Genomic DNA, 24,335 nt, shown 5'->3' on the forward strand with positions numbered 1-24,335 from the left:
CTAATATCGATACTTAATATCGGATCAGCTCACCCCTAGTTATTATATATTCCTGACTCATCATTTTCTCATCACACAGCAATACCTTGGCCTGGCATCACAGAACTGACCTACTGGAAGACCTGCTGATGCATATTAATTCAATGTCTGTCACCTGTTTGCTATGCAAACTGTTCCTTATAATGCAACCATTTTTATACCCGTCACAGCCAAATGTTAATCACAAAATGTGCCATTGTACTCTGAGGCTTCATTTGAATCCATTAACCTAACAGCAACACCTTTAGTTGCCTTTACATCCTTCAACTTTTTGTCTGTGTGTCAGTGCAGCAAGTTGGTGCATTGATGATAATGGAGCTGGACTGAGTTTAATTACTATTTAACCGCACTCTGTCCCAGCAGGTTAGAAGTTCGTTGGAGTGAAGCCTACCTGAGCACAGAGACCCATCTCTCTCCAGCAGTGAGGGAGAATGAGGATAAATTGGGATGCTTGGCACAGGCCTAGAGGCTCAGTCTCATTTTCTGATCGCTCGCCTGCTGTAGAGGCTCCCACTTGTCTAGCACACTGTGTGAGTCTGCACAACTTTAAGACTCCAATACTAAGGCATTCGTATGCTGACTGTTGTGAGTCGCCAGCAAAATATGAACTAGATGTAAAATGATTGTGTTTGTTGGTCCATAATGTTCTGGGAATAATAAACAAAATCCTTCAGGCTTGGGTGTGTTTCATGTGCCTATATGCATATTAATAAAATAGTGCAGAGGAGTCTCAGGTTCCTAAAGAATTATGTTGCTATATATCTTGCAACAACAAAAGCACTTAACTGTAACTTAAGCCACAGTGTTTTAATAAAATAGGGAAGTTTGTCTGATGCAACTTTTAAGGTGATTAAAAGTGCATTACAATGGTAGTGTGTCACTACTTCCCGTGGATAGTATGCTCTGTATGTATGTTTGGTCTACTGACCGCAATCATCTGAGCCACGTAGCTCTCGGGGCCGGTGTACTCAGTCGGATCCTTCACTCTCACCAAAACCAGAAAGTAAAGGTAGTGCCACATGTTGTGTTCGACTTTGATGTGCTCCTCAAAGGACACCGTCTTGTTGTCAAATTTGTCCCTTTCCAACCCTGCAAGACATGAGCTCTATTTCATATCAGTCCTTCCACATATACTGTTAAGTCACTTCACAGACATTTGCATACAGAACTGGGTGAACCACATTGCTACACGCACCACAGATGAAACAGGTGGTTTTCAAGATCTCCTCCTTCCTTTGTTTCTCACTTCTCAAGTCAGCAAAGGTGTCGATGATAACACCAAAGATGAGGTTGAGCACGATGATGATGACGACAAAGAAGAACAGGAGGTCGTAAACAACTCGGGCGGCAAACAGAGGCTCCTGGATGGTGTGATTGCAGGTAAAATATGGAGAAAATGCCATTTAATAGCTAATAGATATAAAATATAAAAATGTCATAATAAAAACCCCACTAATGGGTTCTTACATCTTTAGAGGGTCTCCTGAGAACGTCTCCCACACCTCCTCCGTTACGTAGTCCCTGGTTCAACACCGTGATTATACACATGAGCAGAGTGTCGCACACCCGCTCTGTTCCATCATCTTCATCTACAACAACACACACACACACACAGGTGAGCAACAAGTGACACACAATAAAACAGATCATTTATAATTTATTATTCAAATCTTAATAATAAGATCTCAATCAAATCTTTAAACTTTCATAATGCATGTATAAAGTAAAATAAAATAAAACAAGATTATCACAAAACAATAACTGAAGTAAACGTAATCATAAAGCTTACCAGGAACAGATTTGGGTGATAAATCAGGGCAGCTGTCTTTCATGCACGAATTAGCAAGCCCATCGTTACTCAGTAAATCCCTTTTTCCTACAAAGGAAAACAGCGAAATAAAATGAAGGTAATGTGAAATTGATAAGTGATAACAGCAGTGATAATTTAAAAAATGAAACAAAGTCATTAAACAGTGTTCTGGCATTAAAGCTCTTTTACGCTACTTTTCATCAACAGCAGTAAAATCAGCAAAAAAAAAAAAAAAAGAAAAAGAAAAAAGATATAGTCAAATATTATGTAAACTGAAGCAGCAGCTGCTGGGTGGGTGGTGAAGTGTTGCTAAAAAAAACAAGCAAATCATTTGCTCATCAGCAAAGCCTTGAGCAGCAGAGGAGCTGTACTTGAGTGCGATCGGCCCAGGCAGACAAGCAGAAGGAGACCTGTACACCTGGGTGGAGTGTCACCCAAACGTCCTTCCTTTCTGACAGGCTTGAGGTCAGAGGGTAGGGTGGGGAGAGAAAAGGGGTCAGTAAAACAAAGAATAAGGAAAGTGGAGGGGCAGGAGGGCTGAAATGGGGCACAGGGGTTGCATTCCCTGGGCGGCGGCAGCGTGGACGGTGTGATCCTCAGCTGTGATGGAGCTCTGTGCCTCAGCTCTGCTCTCAGCTGACAGACAAACAGGAGTGAGCCCAGCTGGTTACATAACCCACCACTGCTCTGCTGTGTCTGTCCTGCTCTATTCAGGAAAACACAGGATGGTGCAGCCACCAGGTTATGCAACAGGTGCACATGTGCTAGCAGGTTGTCTTCCTAACTGTCGGAGCACTGTGCTGGAGCTCATTAATACACCCACACTCTCCACAGTGTTTTCAAAACATGTGTCTGAGTATGTATATACAGTGTACTGTACATATTCTACTGTTTTATGCAGAGACTGTATAGATGCAGACAGATTTTACAGTCTATATTAAAAAACTGTAAGCCAAAAATGTAAGAAAAAATTCTCACAAAATTAATTCAGTGGTGGAACAAGTAATATGACATAAGCTGTGTCTCAATTCAACTCCACATGCTTCAAAGGACGCGGTCTACGACGGCTGCATAGGCCACACTTCGTAGACCGCGTAGGCCAGACCATGGTCTGACCTGAAATGAGATGAGGATTTCCTATTTACGTTATCAACTGTTCCTGCCCCTGTCGCCTAGCAACCTTGACAACTGCTCTGCTTTGTGTCAGCGTGCAAAGAATTTTGGGATAGACTGAGCCGTGAAGGATTCACCAGTTGGTCATTGCCCAGAGAAAAGGGGACACATTTCTCAGCTGTGTTTAAAGGACCCTTTGAAATGCGACGGCCTCATTTGATTTGATTAGATTTATTTATTCTTTCAAGCATGTAAAAACAGTTGATATATCAACACACGTAATTTTACACATATCCAACAAATGCTAATCCAATATCAATTTGCTTATACCTAGTACATGCTTGAATGGAGTAGGAAGAAGTCAGACTTATCCAGTCCTACCCCATGACATCATCAAAAAAAAGTCGCAACGCAACTGGTCTTCAAATGCAGCATTCGAGGGATGTGTCCCTTACGTTGATACACAGCTATAGCATCTGAGCAATTTATACGTTTAGAGCCAAAAAAGAGGCGAAACAACACATGCAGACATTTATGACAGAACTATAAAATATTGCAGATTGACTCTGGTTAAACCGAGGAGCAGCCACAGCATAACAAAAAAATACAGTAAGCAAAAATAAGTAGAAAGTCACAAGTACTGCCAAATTGTGTCCAGAGAACATGAAAAACACATTTTTTAAGTATTTTAGGGATATTAATACAGTAAAGACCTGACAGGAATGACATGCTACAAAGTTTCCTACCCAGACTCATACCATACTTTTGGGTAGCATTTTAAAATGCTAGGGCACCAGGACACCCTGTGGAGGCCAGACTTTTATTTTGCAAAGGTAATTGCTAAGAATGTCTTAACAAGTTCTTGTTTTAGTGGTTTGGGGGGTTCAGACCTGATGTGGGAAGGCGCTCCACCGGCATGCGGAAGTCATCTTTGAGGAACAAGAAGCCCATGATAGAGAAGAAGTAGACAAGAAAGATGGCCAGAACGGCTGTTAGAATAATGGAGCGGCCATTCCTTGTCACACTCTTTATCACGTTGAGCAGCGTCTCCTCTCGGATCACCAGGTCGAACAGCTGCGGTGGGAGGACAGCATCAGTGAGTCACTAGCAAACTGACTTACTCAGACAATCAAAATGTTTGTCTTTCAAGTTCTGTGCTGATCACTTGGTCTCAAAGTAATGACAATGAAATGTCTAATAGATTTCTTACCAAAAAGCTGTAGAAGAACTCGTGCACAAAGAGGCCCAGGACGCAGATGATAGCATAGCTCAAATGATAGATGAAGAGCATGTCCATAACAACTGCTTTGTAGCCTCGAGTGAAAGTTCCCTGGTTTCCCACAAAACTTACGAGAAAGACTAGCTTATTGAACAACTGAAAGAGAAAGAGAAGTAAACAGCTTTCATGTATAAAGAGGTAAGAGTGGACGTATCCCTCTACAGCACCGAGTCAAAACTTCCTTTACTTACATTGATGGTACCCAGCAACAGCAGAGCAGGACCAAGGCCCATAGTGTAGATGGCACGTAGAATAAGGGAGACAAGGAAGAACAGGATGCCCCATGGCTTGGGTAAGACAGGAAGCAACAAAGTGAAGACCCCCAAGGCCACCCACAGTAAGATATTCCAAAATGAGGACAATGTCCCTAGACAGAAGAATAAAGCATCAATCAAGAAATCACACATCAGTGCTTTCAAATGCTGTGTCATTTCTCTAATGAATTATTCACCTGAGATAAGAGCTGAACTTAGCCCAACACCATCAGAGGCAACACTTTAAAATGTCAAACAGCAGTCCATAGGGGACTGTCAACTTCATCACTCTAAACAGTCTTCTGTTCATCAGCTCGCACTGCAAACAACCACACCGAAGCTCGCGATTCTTTAGGAAACTGCAGTGTTCTTTAAAGAAGACACTCGAACACTTACAGTACGAGCAAAAGAACCACACGTACATTCATATTTTAGTAAAGCTTAAACTATTTGATCACTCATTTCACTTGCACTGTGTGAGATGTCTTCAACATACTGCATCAGTCACATATAAGCTTATGTGACTGAGCAGCTGGATCAATTCATTTTTCAGATTCATTTAATAAACTGAATGCAGTCTTGCAACATTGCAGATAAGGTAAATGCCATTTAGAGATGAAGAGTAGTGTGCACTCCCACACAGGTGTTTTCAGTTAACCTGACTGATCAGACCTCAGGGTGAAGTTGGTCAGAGCTATGCAGGGTTTTACATGAGGTCACAACAAGCCTAAGCTGCCCCACCTCCAACTAGAGAGTGAGGGAGATTTGAGTCAAGCACGTTGGTACACACCTACGCTGTCTATCATTCAAGTCAGTGACAACACTCATCAGGAAAAGAAGTGAGAACACCTGTGCAGCTGGACCATGGGTGTGTTAGGTTGTTTATATAAATACAACCTGAGGAAACACAGGACAACTGACAGCATCCAGAAAACAGTGGGTCTTTTCACAATAGATATTTTGACTAGCCATAGTAGGACAGTCACAGGTGTTACCGACAACATTAACAATGGTTTTGATCTATTCAAGCGCAGCACATCACAACAATACCAGGACCCTGAAACTGAAACAGCTGAACTGATTTCAGCCGTCAATAAACAATAGTTAACACACTCTGTGTTTGTTCTTGTGACATGACTTGAAGGCTTTTTATTGATCTATTCAGCCACTGGAAACACAACAACAAAATTCATGTTTTTTTGTTTTTTTTGTAATAATCAGTTCATTTTGAATTACTTAATGCAGAGGGAGGTAATAAGTTTGGGCTGCAGACCCCTTTTTTTTTTTTTTTTTTAAATAACTGCAGTCATTTGTTTCAGTTTTTTTTAATTAGTTTGAAAATAAAACAACTATATTTATAAAACTGGTTGAAATGCCACCATTCAGTACACACACCTCCACAGAAGACCACCTTAAAATGCTGGATAGCTGTTTTACTAAACTTTGAGCTAAAGCTGTTATTGGACATTATTTGATTGATCGATTATTCATCAGAATGTCTGCCATTAGCCTGGGCTACAGACGGCACCTCAGCTCCTGATCAAACACATCATATCTCTCTCAAACTGTGTACAATACTAGTGGGTAATGTAAACAATGATTTTAAACACGAATGACCGTGAAGTGTGCGTTTATCTTAGCTCTTGTTTACCAGTTCCAGGCCAGTGCAACGTCTTTGCAACTCAAGAGTTTTCCGTTTGTGAAATTCTTTTGGTCATTTCAAATTTCCTTTGGTTAAATAATTCTGACAATTTGACTTTGCATAAAAATTAAAGTGGGTTTTTAAAAATGTGTTAAGTTTATCAGACCTCGTTGCAGCACACAGAGCTGTCCATAGGATGATCCATTCAACAGCTTTGCACACAATGCAGAACAAGGAACATTCATTTGACTACACTTGGCTGTATTAATTATTAGATGGTACAGTAGTTTCATCTCAATTTAAGTGGGATTTACATTCATACTGTCACATCTAGAGCACATTCCTGGATTATGTCTAATAAATTATATAGAGCTAAATATTGGAAAAGTATCAGTTTTCATTGGGTGTCCCAAATTTATCCTCTAACCACTATTTGCTGGCATCAATATTAATCTTTAGATTCATCTATCATGCTGACAGCTGGGTTTAAGACAGCAGATATTTCCAGAGAGTCAGCTACAATACAGCTTTCACTGTCATGAACAATGCCTGCATGGCCTGCAGAATCAGGACTTGGAAATTCTCACCCTCATCTTCGTCATCACCAAATGGGTAGAATACAGCCACAGCAATGTTGAGCAGACAGGCCAGGTAGAAGGAGATGCTCCCCCACAAAGAATTGTGGCGCGAGAACCAGAACAGTGTCTTATTGCCTGCGCAAACAAAACAGGAAATGCACAGTAAATACGCTGACCCAAACACACAAAACACTGCAAGCCCTGCAGTTTTTTTTGTTTGTTTTTAAAGTAACTATAATCATCAGCCCATTTTTCCACCATCGTTATTTTCTGAACACTGGATTCATAAAGTAAAGACTTACTGCGGATCTTCTTCTGCCACCTCATCTCATTGTAAAGGTCGTCAAACTGCTGGAAAAAGTCGTTAACCTTGCTGCCCTGGTCATCTCTCTCAGTGGTGGTAAACACACGCACCTTGGACTCTTCGGTGAGGTACTTGCAGATGTTAGGAACCGGAAATACAATCTGCTCCATGGTGCGGTCATGACGCACAATCTGGCACATAGATATCAGTTCATCTTGACAACAGTTTTATATATATGCACTGTTATGGCTACTGTACATAGGACTTTTTATTGTAAAGGCTTTGGCGATTGAGAGGACAAATGGATGACGCTGATGATAAACAGGCCCAAACTGAATCTGCAGCTTTTTTTTTTCTTGTTTTCTGTGGTTATTCAGGATGGAAATCTGCAGAGAGTTCTTTTGCTTGTAAAAAAATATTCCTTTAGTTAACTGATTTTTTTTTTTTTTAGCAAAAGTAAGCACAAAAATGCAGTGAAGCAACTAAAATAATCTTGAGCAGGGTAAAAGAAATCTCTTTATGTGAATTTTTTTAATTTGAGAATTTGCCATTTGCCATTTCAAGACGCTAGTGTGAACACTTGCTGGAAATTCCACCAGCATAGGGGGTAAGGACACATGGGCACTGAAATACAAAGTACAATTTCTTTAGAGGTAGGCTACTAATTGACCACCTTGTAATAAAAGGATGTGGTGGGTGGAGTTGGGAGAATGGCATGAGTTTTCAGATAGACAATCATCAGGAGACATTAATATTTTTGTTAATAGATGGTTTGGGTTGTTCATACAGGCTACTGAGAAGAGCAGGTCTAGAATGTTGACATGAGAAGTGTCACAGATTGTTGTGTAAGGAATGAAAAGCGCTAGACAGAGATGTGGAACTAGCCCGTCAAGGTGTGAAGCAGATGTGAATGCCGGATCCTTGGCTTGGAAAATGACTAAAAATATTCACAATATCACACAACTGTTGCGCACATGCAGGTGGGAGGAGTTTCTACTTTCTTTTCAAAATCTGCGGAGTGTTGCTGGATTTCATTTGGGCCTGAGAAAAGGTTTACCTCTATCTGAGCTGTGTGATTGGCATAGTAATGAAGGGCGTCATCCTCCTCATTGTCGGGGTCCTCGTCCGACCCCAGCCCCAACCCCGACTCTGGCCTCAGGCTCTGCTGCAGGATCTTATTGTGTCGGGCCAGCTAGGATCCAAAAACAAAACAAGTAATTCACTTAATTTTCAGCTTATTGTGGACAGAAAACTGAAAATTAAGGATTAATCATACAATGTACTGTACATTACACTCCTAAAAATGTACATGAAGAAAATGATGCAACTATGTAAAAATAGTGCTTTCTGTCCTGTAATGTAACCATGTAAAAATAGTGCTTTCTGTCCTGTAACAGTGAAATGTAATGGGCATTGTGCCATGATGGTGGATGGTGTTGTTTTTCAACGTTTCCATTTTTTACTTTACTTGTTTCTACTGATAAGTGCAAAAATACTACAACAAATATAGAGCATTTCATTGTCTGCTTCTGTAAATTCCATGGTTGCTTGTAAAATATACATTTACCGTTTGTGTTTTTATGATCTACTGTGTTTCACTCACTCTGGTTTATTTACTTGCTCATTATCCATTTCACATCCCCCACACCAAATACATTAAATATCATCAAAAAGATACCGAATAAGCTCATGTCCAGGTTTGTGTCATCTATTGATGTGTGTTAATTTTAAAAAGTCACAACACGCTTTCCTTGTCATGATGAAACCAGTCTGGTTGTTTGAACAAAAATACCCTGACTGACACTTGCCTCTAATGAAGCAGAAGTGAAAACCCACTAGACCTGACCTGCCCTCTCTAACAGACATAAACTTTAGAGAAAGGCAGACATACAACATGCACACACACATTTACAAGACAACCACGTAAACCGAATCTGTTCAGTAGCTCAGCGACTACTACCTGTGGAGTCAGCGTGACATCCTGAAAGCTAATTTCAGTAAACCGGCCAACACACAGCACCACACACAGCACCACACACACACACACACACACACACACACAAACATCTGCAGTGGATGGCCCAGAGATCAACAGAAGGTCAGACAGACAGAGAGCAAATGCACTAACGCTTCAGTCACAGATAAAAACAACCTCTGCATTTTTATTACTTGGTGGGCCAGGATGTAAATGTTGTGTCCAACGTCTCTGGGCCTGATCTGGTCTCCAGCACTGTCTTCATCCTCCTCACTCTCCAGGCCCTGTGCGTAGGCTTCCTTCATTACATCCACCTGAAGCACAATGGTTATGAAAAGTCACTGCTCCAGTTGAAGACTATTTTTACATGGGATCTGTATCTGTGCTTACATACACACGTACCAGTTCGTTGGGTCTCATCTTGTAGAGAATCTTCTCTGCATTCTCACTGTCATGGCGGCTCTCCATGATAGCCAACAGGAGCTTGGAGGCATTGTTCTACAACACAAGGCTCCAGCAATAAGCTTTTATATTTTGATCAACTACAAAATACAGAGCTTAGACAAACATCACCAGTAATTTAGAAATGTATGTTTTTAGAATCCATCAGTTTGAATACTGTAACTTGATTAATGTGTTGTAAGATTTAACACCTCTGCAGTCAAACAGCTAAACATAAGGCTTAGACCAACATGTAGAGAAAAACAAGGCTCCATTTATTTGTTGAAAACATGACCTTTTTGCCAGTTTGCTTGTATAAACACTGGGGAATTGGTAAACTACCTGCATTTATCTTGTTACCAGTCTCCAGCAGTCTAGATAATGATTATTGTAATGCAAATACAAAGGCATAGTGAATGCCTGCAAATGGCAGCGTCAAAGCAAGTGGCCTCTCAGAGACACCTGCGACTCACCTTGAGCTGCAGCACCAGGTCCAGCCGTTGCTTCTCCAGGGGGTTGATAGAGTTAACAATCAGTGCTATAATGATGTCAATGCCATTTGACTCATGCTTGGCTATACAGGTCTGGAAAAAATAAGAGTATGGTTAGAGTCAAAGCACATTAGACAAAAACAACATTCATCAGAAAAAGACGCGTCTGTGCTTGACGTCATGCATAATATATGACCTTGCTCACTATCCACTAAATTAAACCTATTGTTTACTCTAGATTAACCAAAGCCTTTCCTACCTGGTTTTCGTGGCAGGGTCCCTGGCAGTACTCTGTGATAGTTTCCAGGGTCTGGCGAACCAGATCCACATTACTCTCATTTATATAAAGGCCCAGCAACCCAAGGCCTCCAGTGGTGCTTCCACAAATACAGTCTAAAAACTGAAGAGTCTCACACACTAGATTGTAGTTGGTCTTGTTATCCTGGCTGCGCAGAAAGTTCTGGGTTCAAAGCAGTAAAACAATAGTCATTCAGTAATCATTTTAACAGTAGCTGGACTTCAAGGTTCTTAATCTCAATCACATAAAAGGTGTCAATACCTGCAGGCATGAATTGTGGTTCTCGCAAAGCAGCTGTAGGTAACGCAAGATGGGTTTCATAATGGCTATAGCTGGGCTCATTGGAGTTTCTTCTAAAGCGTCCTCAGCCCCGACTGAGTCGCTGCTCTGGCTGATGTCCTCAAGGTCGGGATCCAGTTCTTTTCTGAAGGCACAGAAGGCCTTAGAGGTCGCTGAGGAGGCCTCCTTCAGCTGACCTCGCATGTCCTCCCTTATATGAATCCCTGAGTCTTTCTCTACAGCACAGTATACAGGGAGGAATTTAAAAACAACAACCATGAGCCACTGTTTACAATAACATTTGGCAGACAATGGGTGTCTCTAAGTGGAGGAAGGTGAGCAAGTTCGTCTGACACATGCAGGTCACCATTTTGCCAGCAGTGACTGATAGCAGCCTACACTATGACATTCTAGAAATCTGAAAAAAAGAAAATCAAAGACCCTCTGGAAAAGTTGCAGCTACTGAGCAAGGATCTGTAGCATAAACACACCCAGTCTTGACACAATGGTCTTTTGACAGGCTTGTGATGTGGGCCGTCACACGGACTCTGACATGTGACTGCAGAAACTGGGAACAACAGTCTGCGCAGAGGTCAGCCAAGCAACAAAAATCAGTTTGGATTTAACCGCCACTGCTGTTTAAAGTCAAGGCTGAGCTGAACTTCAGGACCACACAAGATTTTCATGTTTCTATTTGAATCTGCTTTATGGTTTTTCATTTCCTCAGCTGTGCTCAGGACATGACCTCCCTGACTCAGCCTGTCACTTTTAAATGCTAAGGTAGTTGTGCCATTATTATGCAGTGGGTTCGCTTTAAATAAACCTTACTTACTTTCCGCTTCAGTGTGACACAGTTGTTTACTGCATGTTCCAGACAGCAGGGGTGGCCACACTCAAGATTGAAGGCATAGGGCCATGGTGTGTTGTATATAACTTAAGTATAAAAAAAAGGTTAAAATTCATCATTATTTGACTGTACCTGTTTTGAACCTGATGCCAGCAATATCACTGTCATCATCCCTTTTTCTGCAGCCAAGCTCAAACATGTTAACAGACACAGTGGCTCTGATCTCCTGCTGGGCCAAACGCATGCGGTCATAGAAAACCTTGAAGAACTTCTCTGACTTCTTCTGCTTGTACAGTTGGTTGTAGAAGGAGATCTGGTTGGGAGGCAGAGTAGCGATGAGTAGAAATCTCATGAGCATCTGTGTATGCTTTCTGGGTTTAGCTGATAAATGTAGAAGGAAATAGAGGATCTGAGTGTCTGTGTCGCCCACCTGTATCTGAGTGTTTCCACCCTGGAGAAGGGCAATGCCCAGCAGGATGCTCTCCTCAAACACCCGGTCATTTTTGGTGCTGACAATGAGGTCAGTCACCAGCTCTGATGCTCCAACGTTGTCCAGGAGACACTGGATTTCCACTATATTGCTGGCTGGTTTGTCAGAGTCCACCACAGGAGACCCTCCTGTAGAGATTGAATATTAACACTTACCATAATTGTTCTCTGAACAGGTAAAACTACATTCCACAACTATTTGTACTAACAGTAGATGCTGTATATATTTATGTGGTGACTCTAGGAGCCACTTGAGCTGAATTCAAAGCCTGCCAGGGACTTTCAAACAGCACTTAGAAGCAATGTGTTGTCATGTTAGTTGCTGTTGTTTCCTCTGCAGTGAGTAGGTATTGCTGTGACTTCTGAGTTTATTTGGGGGTCTCAGTACCTCCAGATGATGGCTTGGCAAAGCTGCCAGATGGGCTGTTTCCACTCACGAGCTCAGACTTGGAGAAAAGCTTTTGATTTCCAAAGTAGCGTGTGAGCAGAATCTTTCTTAACTCATTTCCCTGTGGAGAGAGAAGCTGCAATGTTAAATCCATATCACAGTCAGAGAGCGTACCAGCTTCAAACTTAAACTCACATTTGAAAAAGAGGCATTTTGTGAGCCACAATCCTGAAGGCAACACTAAAATGAAGGACACATTAACAAAAGTCCCAACCAAGGGATTTTTTTTTTTTACTGCCAAGTGTATTCACTGGCATAAATCCCCCCCCATCATCCCATAAGAGCACTGAGCAGATTTCATCTTCCACCTAATGTAACGATCACACTCTTCCCATGAAGCCTTTCTTGATGGGAACAATAATTTGAAATTATTCCAAAAAAATTGAAATTGGTGCCTCTCACTGAGGAGCATGATAAGAATTAATATTTTATCCAACGTCTAGATCCAGACTATCTAGATCCATAGATGAGCATCTAGGAGAGATTTTCAGATGGCAGCCTAGACCGAAAAAAAAACCTATCAAAAAGATTTAGAAAGTGGTTATAATTAGGTTAAAATTAGTGCTGGCCTATTTGATGGCTTTCTGTCTTGAAAATGACATCATAATGTGCAAGTTTACATTAAGTTAAACTACTGTGGACCAGACAAGGTGTCTCATGATTGCATAACCTAACAGCCGCACATGCTATGACCATCATGTACCGCTATCTCTCGACTGCAGCGTATTAAAGGACAATATCAAAGAGTAACTTAACCAAATGTAGATAACTCTGATTGTGGAAGTTGCACTCAGTGAGTGGACAAAGAACAAAGATGGAAATAAAAGAACTGAGAAAAAAAAAAACACTAAAAACAAATATAACACTGAAGTGACAAAGTGGTAAAAGGAGGCTCAACGTGGTATTACTGAGTGAGAATGTTTAGGTATATGCAGCAAATAATGCATTACATAACACCAGTTTGCTTCTAGCTACATATCCATTTAAGAACTGTATTTATTTTTTTTCCATCTCTTACATTTCTGTGCATCTTCTGACATTTGACGCAGATGAGATGAGAAATGAGATGAAAGGATTCATGGAGACAATATCCCTAGTGGCAGGTGAATGACTTGCATCGTGCCCATCACCACCTACTTTTATTGTAAGCTACAGAAAGGAAGGAGCAATGGATGGAAGGACGTATAGACAATGGCTATAGCATCAGTTTCTATGGCAACCTAATGACACAAAATGGTCTTGTTTTGATGGCAGTGGAAGGATGGATGAACAGACTGACTGAAGGGTGGAGCAAAAGGGAGCCACCTGTTGTTTCCATGGAGACGTGTTAGTAGGACTGTCAGCCGTTTCCTGGGATACTGTACAGCTGGCGGACAAAATAAACACCTGAAAACACCATTGATGAGACTTAGTTGAATTTTAAGGGGTGTTGATTCAACTAAATGCTCATTTTTAAGCCTGTGTTTTGCAGTGATGTGAAGGAAAGCAGCGCTGAAATGATCAGTCGATTAATCGATTAGTTGATCAACAGTTTTAATAGGGATTTAATAAAACAAACATTTGGCAACAAAAAATGCCATCAATTTGTTCCAGCCTTACAGATGTAAGAATATGCCATTTCTTCATATATTAAATAACTCTGATTTATTATTAATAAATTTGACCAAACCCAATCTGTTAATGCAGAATTCCTTTGTCTGACAAAGTTTTAACCTTTCTTACAAGGTTTGCCGGGTTTGTAACTGACTCACAAAAGCAGAAATGTTCTGGTCTCTTTGTCTCTCTGCAACTTCCCTTACCATGACTGTCACATCTCAGTAAATGTTTATACATACTGCTAATTGATATTCAACAATAATACAACTAAATTGTGCATCTGCCTTTGTAGGTGTTCTTTACAGTAAATCTCTGGTACATCAGAGACAAAACTGTTGTGTGGCACAGGAAAAAGTTTCAGCTAGACACTGAAAATTATCAAAGAGAAACTGGCCACTACTCATAGTACATGTCCAGCATCACTCCACACTGCACCCTTCAAACAAACAAACACACCATCAGTATTTTGACTGTGAAACACCGTAGCTGATGCTGCCTGTATCAGTAAACACTCCACCTCATCTGCAGTCAGCAGAGACACTTGTCTGCCTGCACTGTCTGGCTGAGCTGCCTCCCTTGCACGCACACACACACACACACACACTAAAGGTGAGGATTCATTGAGCCAAGGCTGTCTCATTTCCACACAGCTATGCAGAAACACACACTCAATGCAACTACAAACTCAGCACTACGCTCCATAAGGCAGTGCATCGTAGTGCATACTCTCTGACTGATTGCAGATTAAATACTGTCTGACCTAATGTTTCCCCTTTTTGGACAGAGGACATGGTTTTTTGCTCTACGCTCAACAACAGTGAAAGAAATGCTCCGGCGGGAGAAGCTGAAATTGAGGGGTGGGGGTGACATGCTCTTGTGCGCCTCCCTTGTGGGCAATGCAGCCTGTTGGCTATGTCTGCAGAGAGAGAGGGAGGAGAGAGGTGAGGGGAGGCAGGATAGCAGTATAGTCAGCCCAGCCTGACTCATCTGCTTACTGCTGCATTGACGAGAAAAACTCTAGTCAGGTGATGTAAGAGCCATGAGAAAGAAAGAAATAAAAACAGGTAGAAGAACTGACAGAAGTGTGAGGAGGAGGAGGGGTGGTGGTGAGGGAGAGGAACAAGCAAAAGCTAGTGAGGAGCAGACAGCTGTGGTGTTTTAAAATGTGCACCGGCACGCCACACTGCGGCTCTGGTGTCCAAGCCAGGGATGAGCTGCCGATCCCCACCGCCAGCATTCTCGCAACCTCTCCCCTCCCCTCCCTCCTCCAGCCCCCTCACAGCTCTGCTGTCTGCAGATCTCTCAGAGTCTGGAGAGATGCACAGAGAAAAAGACAAAGACACCGCCTGCCCAATGCCTCTTTAGGCAGTCTGAAAAGTCACATAGGCAGCTGAGGGCAGCACCAGCTGTGAACCAAGACAGACAGTGTCAGGACTGGGCACGGGAGACTGAGCTGCTCTGGTCAGACAAGGTCAAATACTGCAGAGACTCGAGTCAGAGAGGAGGAGGATGCTGCAACAGAAACCTGGGAGTGTGTGCCTTTTGTAAACACTGATCAAGTACAGTGTGACAGAGTGCGAGTTTAACCACAGGCCATGTGAGGGCTGAGCAACATCCAACAACTTCACCATCAGGAAGCAACATTTTCACTTTTCATTTTGGATCTTGACCATGGTTTTTTTAGCAACAGTGTGAGAGTTTAGGTTTCTATAACGAGGGCTTTAAAACAATTAATGCATTCATATACACATAAAATGCAACGCTTTACTTTATGGGTCCATGATATCCTGGGGTGTTGTCTGGAATTATAAATTTCATCTGCTACTTAAAATAGAGAAAAAGCTAAGACATTTTAGAAGCAGTTGTTGATTTTCAAATGATTTTCCCTGAAAGAATCTTCATTTTCATGGGCGGATGGTGTCTTCAACTCCTGTCCTCAAGGTTTATAAAACTGTAGCTATAGCCATGTACGCTGGGTGAGTAAACAGGAACTTGAGTTAGCCTTACTGTGTATACTGCTATTGTTAATTACAGGGTGAATTATTATTCAAGTAGTTGAATGGTGAGCTGTGCTAAGCTATGACATTTGATGCTGTTCAATCAGGGCTAGGCAGCAGAACTACTTCTATTACATCTCTGCTTTTTCATCATCCCTCTGAAATTCTGGGAGACACTCGTATACATGGAGACAAACACATCACATGCTGGCATTTTCAACCTGTATATCCACAGTTCACAAAGTGCTGCTACCAAACAAGCGCACACACACATCAGCAAAACAAATTAAGCCAACATGTGAGAGCAATTGGTGAGACTGGTTCAGGGAAATGCAAGACCAGCAGCATAAACAAGTATTCAGCAAAAGGCTAATTGTTACATGTAATTTGCTAAAACTGTTAAGTACTGATTGTTTTTTTTTTTAAGAAGACAGTGATGTTGAAGACAGGCTGGCTGGCACGCTACAAGCAAGGTTATACAAAATGCCTCCCAGTAACATTTTGCTGAGGGCTTTGTTTCTAGCCTTGGTATTGGCCAGGCTGTGCAGATGGTAGTGCCTGCCAGTCAGTCCATCAGTTTGGCCCAGACTGAAATATCTCATCAACTATTAGGTAGACTGGCGTGAAATTTGATACAAACATGAAAGGCATCCCCCATTGGATACTGGCACTTGTGATAATACTTTTAAGAACCTATTCCTATCTCTTACAATCTAAACAACAAATAAACAAAATGAGCTTTACCATATTGTTATTTACTTCATATATATTCAGCCTGTCATCTGTTATTTGGCTCTCTGAGCATAAGTGAACCAAACACACATGCAAATCAGCTTTTAATAACACACAGACGTCTCTCTGCTCTGTGGTTTATGGGTAAAAATGTTCACCAGGCACTATGCTCCTGGCCTGAGGGCATTTCTGCACGTGGTACACAAATTTACCATGCCCAGTCTCAGCCAGACACACATCATGTGCTAATCCCTCATCGCCATGGAAACCAAACATGGTACTCAACACACACACACACACACACACACACACACACACACACACACACACAGGTAGTAAAACATACATGACCAATAGATTTGTATGGAAATTCTACTTCTTCCTTGGAACTGAATGAAAAGTTCACTTAACATGTTTTATGTTAATCCACAGAGTGGGTTCTAGTCCCTCTACTCCCATCAACAAACAAACAGGAAAAACCCTGCAGGATGAGCTCACACAGGCACAGCCAGCACGCCACTGCATGCCTGGGAGTGTGTGTCTGAGTGAGGCTTTACATCTACAGTACATGCATGTGGTGCATTGAGAGGGTGGTAATCTGTAAATCTGCTTTGCCATGGGCAGGTGGTGTGAAACTTGGCAAGCAAGAAAGAGAGACGGGAAGAGAAAGCCAGATAGAAAGACGTGAAGCGTGTGAATGACAAGGATGAGTGTGAAAGAGAGGTAGGAAAGACAGTGCCGTATTATATATTACATAACTGGCGCTTTCAGTCCTCCAAACAAGGGGACATGCTTACAGTACATGTACATACACATGACAGCACAGTCGATACATATGCACGCATTCAGAAAAATAACTGCTAAAATATACACTAGTAAAACAATTTCATCTCAAGTTGCTGCCAGTTGCTTTTGGGTTCAAGGATATGCATGTTTTATATTTTTCTTGTTGTAAACAAATCCCAAATCTGAAGGACTAAACCAACAAAGAGCCTTGTCTGCTTTACTGAATTTTTCTGTAGCACAGGCTGCCACTGTTGTCCAAAAAGTATTAAAGCACGAGCCATGCTGTTGCACTAGATGACATTTCTTCATTAGCACTAAATGAGTATAGTTCCCAACAAATGCCATATTTACTCCTGTTTGAGTAAAAAAAAAAACTGCAGTGCACAGCTGTTTAAATAGAATTTTATATATCCATGATGTATTTTTAAAGATTTGTCATCTTCAGTTATAACAGCTGGCTCCATAGTCGAGAGCCACACTGAGCATGGGGAGGTCAGGAAGAGATGTTAAAACACATGGTTAGTTTTGGTTTTTCCATGGGATTTGCTGACAATAGTATATGAAATTGTCATCCTTTCAGAAACAAAGTGGATAAGATTAGATCAAATTTAAAATGAAAATGTTGACATTTATGGTAATTTGCTAAAGAGATTATTAATAGAATCAGAATTAGTATGAATCACACTATCTTTCAAGTCTTTTTCCTCAAAAACCCTCTTTCCCCCAATTCATCTGGAGGGTAAGAGGGAGCACAAACATTTATCAAACTCACATAAAAAAAGCTAGCAAAATGCTTGCAAAAACAGGAGCACTAATGATGGTATGCAGCGCAGACTTTATTCAAAACATGAGCTGACGTTTCAGCAAACCCTTGCCTTCCTCAGAGCATAAAATACAGCAGTGACCCACTCGTATATATACACGCATCCAGAACAACCGGAAAACTCTAGGTCATTACAGTTATCATAAAAATAACAGCACTAGGCAAATATAAAAAGGCACATATCAAAAAGCAGTGGCAAGAAAAATACACTCAAAATACATACTTCAAGAAATAGTAATAATACGATCTAGGGAAGACATTCCTAAGGAATGACAAGACATATAGGTGTATGGGGACAATAAATATATGTTTCCCAGTCAAAGAGTATACAGTCACAAGAAAAAGTCATGGCACTGTCCCAGTCAAAGAGTATACAGTCACAAAAAAAGGTCAACTGTTTGCAGTTTCCTGCATACATTGGTCATGAAATGTGATCTGATCTTCACCAAAATCACAAATATCAAGAAACACAACATTTCTAAGCTGATAAAACCCAAACATTCATGATCTTTCATATCTTTATTGAACACTCCCATTAAACATGCAGAGTGATGATGGAAAAGGTAATGGTAACACCAGGCTTCTGATGTCACTAAATGTCAACTATAGTCAGCCAGTGTTTTATCAGCTTAGAAATATTGTGTTTGTTGATATTTGTGACTTTGGTGAAGATCAGATCACATTTCATGACCAATTTATACAGAAAACCAGGAAACTGCAAACAGTGCCAGGACTTTTTCTTGTGATTGCACATAAAAAATATTCAGGAATGATGCATATAAAGGCCAAACATCAATAAAATATCACAAAAGTGAAGCTAATGAAAAATCATCATTAAGGGCTCTGGGTGTAAAGCTCTCTTATCTGACAGCCCTTGGCCTTGTTGCCCAACCAGTGCTTTTGTCATGACCCAGGCAAATGGCCAGCAGCACCTGGGTGTGACTAGAAAAATGATTATTTCAGAGAAAATAATTTGGGCAGGTAGACAGAATGTGATAGACTGAACCAAAGCAAGGAGGGGGCAAATGAGGAAGAGCACACAGAGTGCTGGCTAAAGAATGAGTGTAAGGAGGGGCCTGTTACGTAAGCGCACCCCCTGCCCCTGTCTCCTCATGGACTGAGCAGACTCTGCTTCTCTCCAATCCCTCACCCTGCAGCCGCTGCCCACTTTTTTTTCCCTTCTACTCACATGGCTCCCCACATGGCTGCCTCCCTCCCTCAATCACTCTCCCTCCATCTCTTTCTCTCACTCTCCTCCGCCCACTCATTGCACCCCAGGGGAGCCACCAACCTCTGCTGCCTATGCTGTCACTCTGTCTCTCTCTCTCTCTCTCTCCTTCCGTTTTTATCTGTCTGCCTCTCCCACTCTCATTATTTCCATCAATCGTTTTCTCTCTCCCTCTCTCTCTCCTGTGCAGTGAGGCTGCAGCTCCACGCTCAGGGCTTCAGGGATATGACAAAGAGAAGCCACAAATATATGCTTGAGCACACTCATTCACACCTACACAAAACGACATTTCACATATTGTTACCACACTGTCTGGCTTCTCAAATGCACTGAGCTGCTTTTAAAAAGTGACTGTTTTTTTCCACTTTCAATTCCTCTGATCTTCTTCCACACAACTGTTGAATCATTTGCCTTTCGAAAAACAGCTTGGCAGGCTGACACCAGATACAAACACAAACAGGGAAACAAAACCCTGACTCCTCAAACAGCTGCAAGTGACACTGACTGGCATGTATTCTATTGAGAAAGACAGTCTCGACAGCATTAGTAATGCAATTACACTGAAAGAGGTAATATATACAGTGCTGCTGCTATTTTGATAGGTGCTGTTCTGGTGCAACACAACAGCCTTTACCAGGACAGCACTGGCAGTCAAATATAATCATATCTGCCTAAAATTCCACATGGTCAGAGGAAAGTAAGACATGCTTTCTCTCAGGTTAATACAACAAACACAGCTCTAGGTAATGCCAAACAATGGATGATTCTTGTCCTGTTGTCTTGTGTTCTCACTAGCATTTTCTTATACATAGTGGTTGAAGTTGAACAAATTGTAGGGCATCGCCTCCTCTCACCATGAAGCCGGAACAAGTTTTCCTAGAAAATGATTACAGACCTGACTTTTTTTTAAATATATTTTTTCTTTGTCCCTCACCCTCGACCCCTCTGGTGCACACCAACATAGACTCGCACAGGCACTTTCTTAAGTCTCCTCCAACAACTCTTGTCATCCACTTTCCAGGCCTTTGGTTGAGAAGGTGTGCAGCAGGAGACAAGCTCCTGCAACCCCCACTCGCTGCAGTATTGATCTGTTTGTTCAGTGCTTGCCCACCCCCCACCCCCTCCTTCCCTTACTTCCTCCATCCTATTCTCCCTCTCAGTGTGAGTGTGTCCTCAAATGCCTCCCTGCCTTATGTAACATAGCAAAGCCTACAGCATACTGATGAAGGGGAGTCTGGGCTCTGAGCCGACAGACCTAGAAGAAAACAAGGACTACACTGCACTGCTGATAGGTGTACATCACTGCTGGCACATGAAGACAAGACTAAATTCACAGCATACATCTGAACTACATCACCTAATCAGTGTGTTTTGATTTAATGGTGAGTTTGAGAGACTAACAGCAGTTTTCATGTTGAATCCTGAAATTTATTTCTAAAAAGTGGAACATTATGTTTTAGTGACACCCTCATCATGCAGTGTCAAGTACTCACAGGTTCCTGAAAGCATTCCTTCTTGTCCAGCATCTCTCTGAGTGTCTGTAGGATCTTGATACACAGCTTTTCCTCTTTGTCCATAAGCTTCTTGGTGTGTTTGATCAGCCTGACAGAGTGACAAAAGAAGTGTTAGATTATTTACTGTACCACGGGGACTGCAGTCACTGGCTCACAAGTAAGAAACAAAGCGATATTTTATTGATCACCAGAGGTGAAATCTCCCTTTCTGCTCTCTGTGGAGGTCAGATAGCAGCAGCACCCCTGGAGGCTTGATGATGTATTTAACTCTTTTTTTTTTTTTATTAAATATCTAATAGGCCACAGATACATTATTGTTTATAATTGTTTAATTTAAAGCCTAATGCTGGTCTTTGTAATGTTGTTCATTTATTTGTCAAATATGTGTTTTGTAAGTTTCTTCAGTTTAAACTCCTATTCAAAGTCCACCTACTGAATAAGTAGTAAATATAAGTGATAGTAATTAGCAGTAATTAAGTAGGGTCAATTTTAGAACAAATCATTTTTTTCTGTTTGTTTTTGGTACATGCCAATCTTTAACTTGGCATACTGAATATCAGGAAAAATAAAGCTATCAGCAACACACCATGCTGCTAGCCTCAGTGCATTCAAACAAGGAAGATATCTACTTTGTTCTACACAAAACCTATGAACCGCGACTTACTTGGACATGAACGCTCCATGCTCGCAGCGTAACTCAGCAGATTCTGGAAACAGCAGCTCAGGGCTGTGAAGAACATCCACCAGCACAGAAAACTCTGCCTGTACTTTTGGACTGAACTGCTGGTCCAGACAGGACACAACCCCCTGTACACACACAGAAAGACTCCATCAAATGCTGTCCTGGGCAGACTGAAACTGCTGAAGAGTATACATAATACATAAAGTTCCCGACTTGGAATTTCCTGTCAGGTTACTTTAGTCATGCCACTGTACCCGTGTAGCTACAGGGATGTCAGTGGGTCAGGCGCCACTTTGGTCCAAACTGAAATATTGCAATGAAATTCTGTGCAGACAGTTGTGCCCCCCCATCCATTATCTATACCACTTATCCCGAAGAGATAACCAGGTCAAAAATATGACAAATATGACAAAACAATGACATTCCTGTCAGCCTCAGCTGTACTTTGTGTTTAGTGCTAACTGGTAAATGTTAGAATGCTTAAGAGGCTAAACTAAGATGAACATGTTAGCATTTAAGGCCAATGCAGTACACTGCCCAAGTGCAGTTTCAGAGCCCTTCTGTGACTATAGACTCTCAAGTCTTGTCAAAATAAATAAATAAATAAAAGGGCACCTGCAGCTTCTCAATGATGTTTCTGTAGTCAGGGCCACCCAGTGTCTCCTTGCGGGGCCGTGTGCGAGCGGAGGTCCTCCAGTCCTTGGCTGCCCGCTGCACCATGTTGCTATGCACCTTGAGAGACAAAACGCTGACCTGACTGTCCAGGTCCACTGGGATCGCTATGGCTCGTGCCTTAGCTGGAGAAGAACATGCAGGGATAAATGATAGTGCGAGTTTATTTCTTCTACTCATGCACAGCAAAGCCAACTCCAGCTGACCCAGTAGTTCTCTTCTGTAGTCAATTACATTCACTTTATAGCCTGAATGTGTGAATCAGTGGCATGAAAAATAACCTTTCCCTGAATAAACACAGCTACAAAACCAGCACATTCATTTACTGCTATATTTATTAGAATTGTTTTATTTTAATAATAGAATAGCAACGCTCACCAACATCAGCCAGTGTTTTGATACAGCTCTCAGTATTAGCCTTCTGAGCGGAGTTGACCCAGGTGCAGTTGTAGATCCTGAAGGCCGACTGGAGCAGTTGAATGAAGACAGATTGGTTTGTCTATTAACAGAAGAAAAAGCAGGAAATTCTGTTTTTTAAATCGCATAGGTGTAAAGAAAAACAGAGACGGGCCTGATGGGAACACATTATCTGCTTGTTAAATGGTGACATAACATTCTGTTTCCGGGTCCAAACTTCGGTTCATTCTCCTCCACCTCACTGCCACAGTGTTGTCTTCCCCATTGTTTCAATAGACCTGAATCAAAATCACAGGCCATCTGTCATTTTACCACTTTCCTTGCGATTGAAAGGCCAAAAAGAAATGGCTACAGTTGATTAGACAAGTCACAGTATTCTTAAATTAATAGAAATATAGCTTTTAAGTGCGCTGTTTTGCTGCCTTGTAGCATTAGCTAGCTAGTTAGCATGAAGTTAATATAAAAACACTAATATGACATGTAATAAAGTCAGGTTATTATGCCACCAGCTGGAACGGCTACACCGGCTGTTTTATTTGAATCTTAATAATGTTGTCATCTTTTTTTTTAGCTCTCAATGATGCCTCGCTAAAGAAGAAGAAAGATGTTATTGTGTAGAGGCTCGCTCCACCATTTGGGTCTGGGGGAGTTTGGCCCCAAAAGTGGAATGTTACGTCACACTTAAAAAGGGGATAGGACATATAGTACAGACTTCTGCATAAATAACTCAAGAAGTTGCTCAAGGTGAAAATGTTAGCAATGAATTAAGAGGATCCCAGTTGAAGCAGGCAGCCCTCTGCCAAATGTTATTGTAAAGTAGCTAAAAGTTGGCAAAAGATTTAGATGTGTCATGAATGAGCCTTGCTCATGTCACCTGTTCATTAGAGGTGAAAAACAATACCTGCAGATTGGAGTGGTTGACAGAGAAAGGTGAACTGAAGAAACCCTTCACAATGGCCATCACTGTCTCTGTCACATACTTCTCCAGGGCCAGATCCGCGTGGTTACGGTCTGTGGTAGTGTTGCATACCTTAAATATAAAAACACAGGAAAACATCTGATCCACACGTCATTTTCTAAGCACTTACACTATGTGAACACATTTAGCACATATTGAAAGAAAGCCCTCATGTATCTTGACAAATGTGCTGCCTCATTAGGAAAGGATCAGGCATACACTTGTGACCTTTCAATCTGACAGAGCCTTACACGAGCCATGTCCACCAGAAAGTTGCTGAAGAGCTTCCAGATATGCTTGGAGGTGTAGATCTCTTTCATTTCTACCTCTGTGTCCACGTAGCAGTGATTCACAAAGTTCACATAAGCAGTTTTCACCTTGAGGGGGAAAAAAATTACATTATTTATGAACATCGTGTTACTGTGTTTTTACTTTCTAGTAAAACTATTTTGACACTACCTCCGGTACACAGGTGTCATGTGTGACAACTTTGACAATGTCATCCAGTGGTAGCAGGGAGTTGCATTTGAGTTCAGTGTAGACATTCTTGCCCTCAGTGCAGGCAGCCAATAGTTCTACGAGCGTGTTGTGGTAGGCCAGAGCCCCGTTTTCATCTGTCCGCTCATGCTCAGATTCCATCATT

The 24,335-nt window shown here is 41.6% G+C and overlaps 1 protein-coding gene across 1 annotated transcript in view; it reads right to left on the reverse strand.

Annotated features, from left to right (window-relative positions):
• itpr2 (inositol 1,4,5-trisphosphate receptor, type 2) overlaps nucleotides 1-24,335 on the reverse strand; it is a 50,840-nt gene that overhangs the window by 6,880 nt on the left and 19,625 nt on the right. Inside the window, 25 exon segments of the mRNA XM_020618536.1 lie at nucleotides 968-1,128; nucleotides 1,235-1,400; nucleotides 1,507-1,628; nucleotides 1,829-1,915; nucleotides 3,853-4,036; nucleotides 4,173-4,337; nucleotides 4,433-4,608; nucleotides 6,725-6,850; nucleotides 7,018-7,210; nucleotides 8,077-8,211; nucleotides 9,189-9,308; nucleotides 9,397-9,492; nucleotides 9,909-10,019; nucleotides 10,186-10,386; nucleotides 10,486-10,739; nucleotides 11,483-11,663; nucleotides 11,781-11,968; nucleotides 12,228-12,348; nucleotides 20,943-21,051; nucleotides 21,628-21,770; nucleotides 22,261-22,442; nucleotides 22,696-22,816; nucleotides 23,636-23,764; nucleotides 23,944-24,069; nucleotides 24,152-24,335. The exon segment at nucleotides 24,152-24,335 is cut by the window's right edge and continues 12 nt beyond it. Of these exon segments, the coding sequence (XP_020474192.1) occupies nucleotides 968-1,128; nucleotides 1,235-1,400; nucleotides 1,507-1,628; nucleotides 1,829-1,915; nucleotides 3,853-4,036; nucleotides 4,173-4,337; nucleotides 4,433-4,608; nucleotides 6,725-6,850; nucleotides 7,018-7,210; nucleotides 8,077-8,211; nucleotides 9,189-9,308; nucleotides 9,397-9,492; nucleotides 9,909-10,019; nucleotides 10,186-10,386; nucleotides 10,486-10,739; nucleotides 11,483-11,663; nucleotides 11,781-11,968; nucleotides 12,228-12,348; nucleotides 20,943-21,051; nucleotides 21,628-21,770; nucleotides 22,261-22,442; nucleotides 22,696-22,816; nucleotides 23,636-23,764; nucleotides 23,944-24,069; nucleotides 24,152-24,335 (3,781 nt within the window).

This window comes from Monopterus albus, unplaced genomic scaffold (assembly GCF_001952655.1).
Source record: "Monopterus albus unplaced genomic scaffold, M_albus_1.0 scaffold207.1, whole genome shotgun sequence".
NCBI classification, from domain to species: domain Eukaryota; kingdom Metazoa; phylum Chordata; class Actinopteri; order Synbranchiformes; family Synbranchidae; genus Monopterus; species Monopterus albus.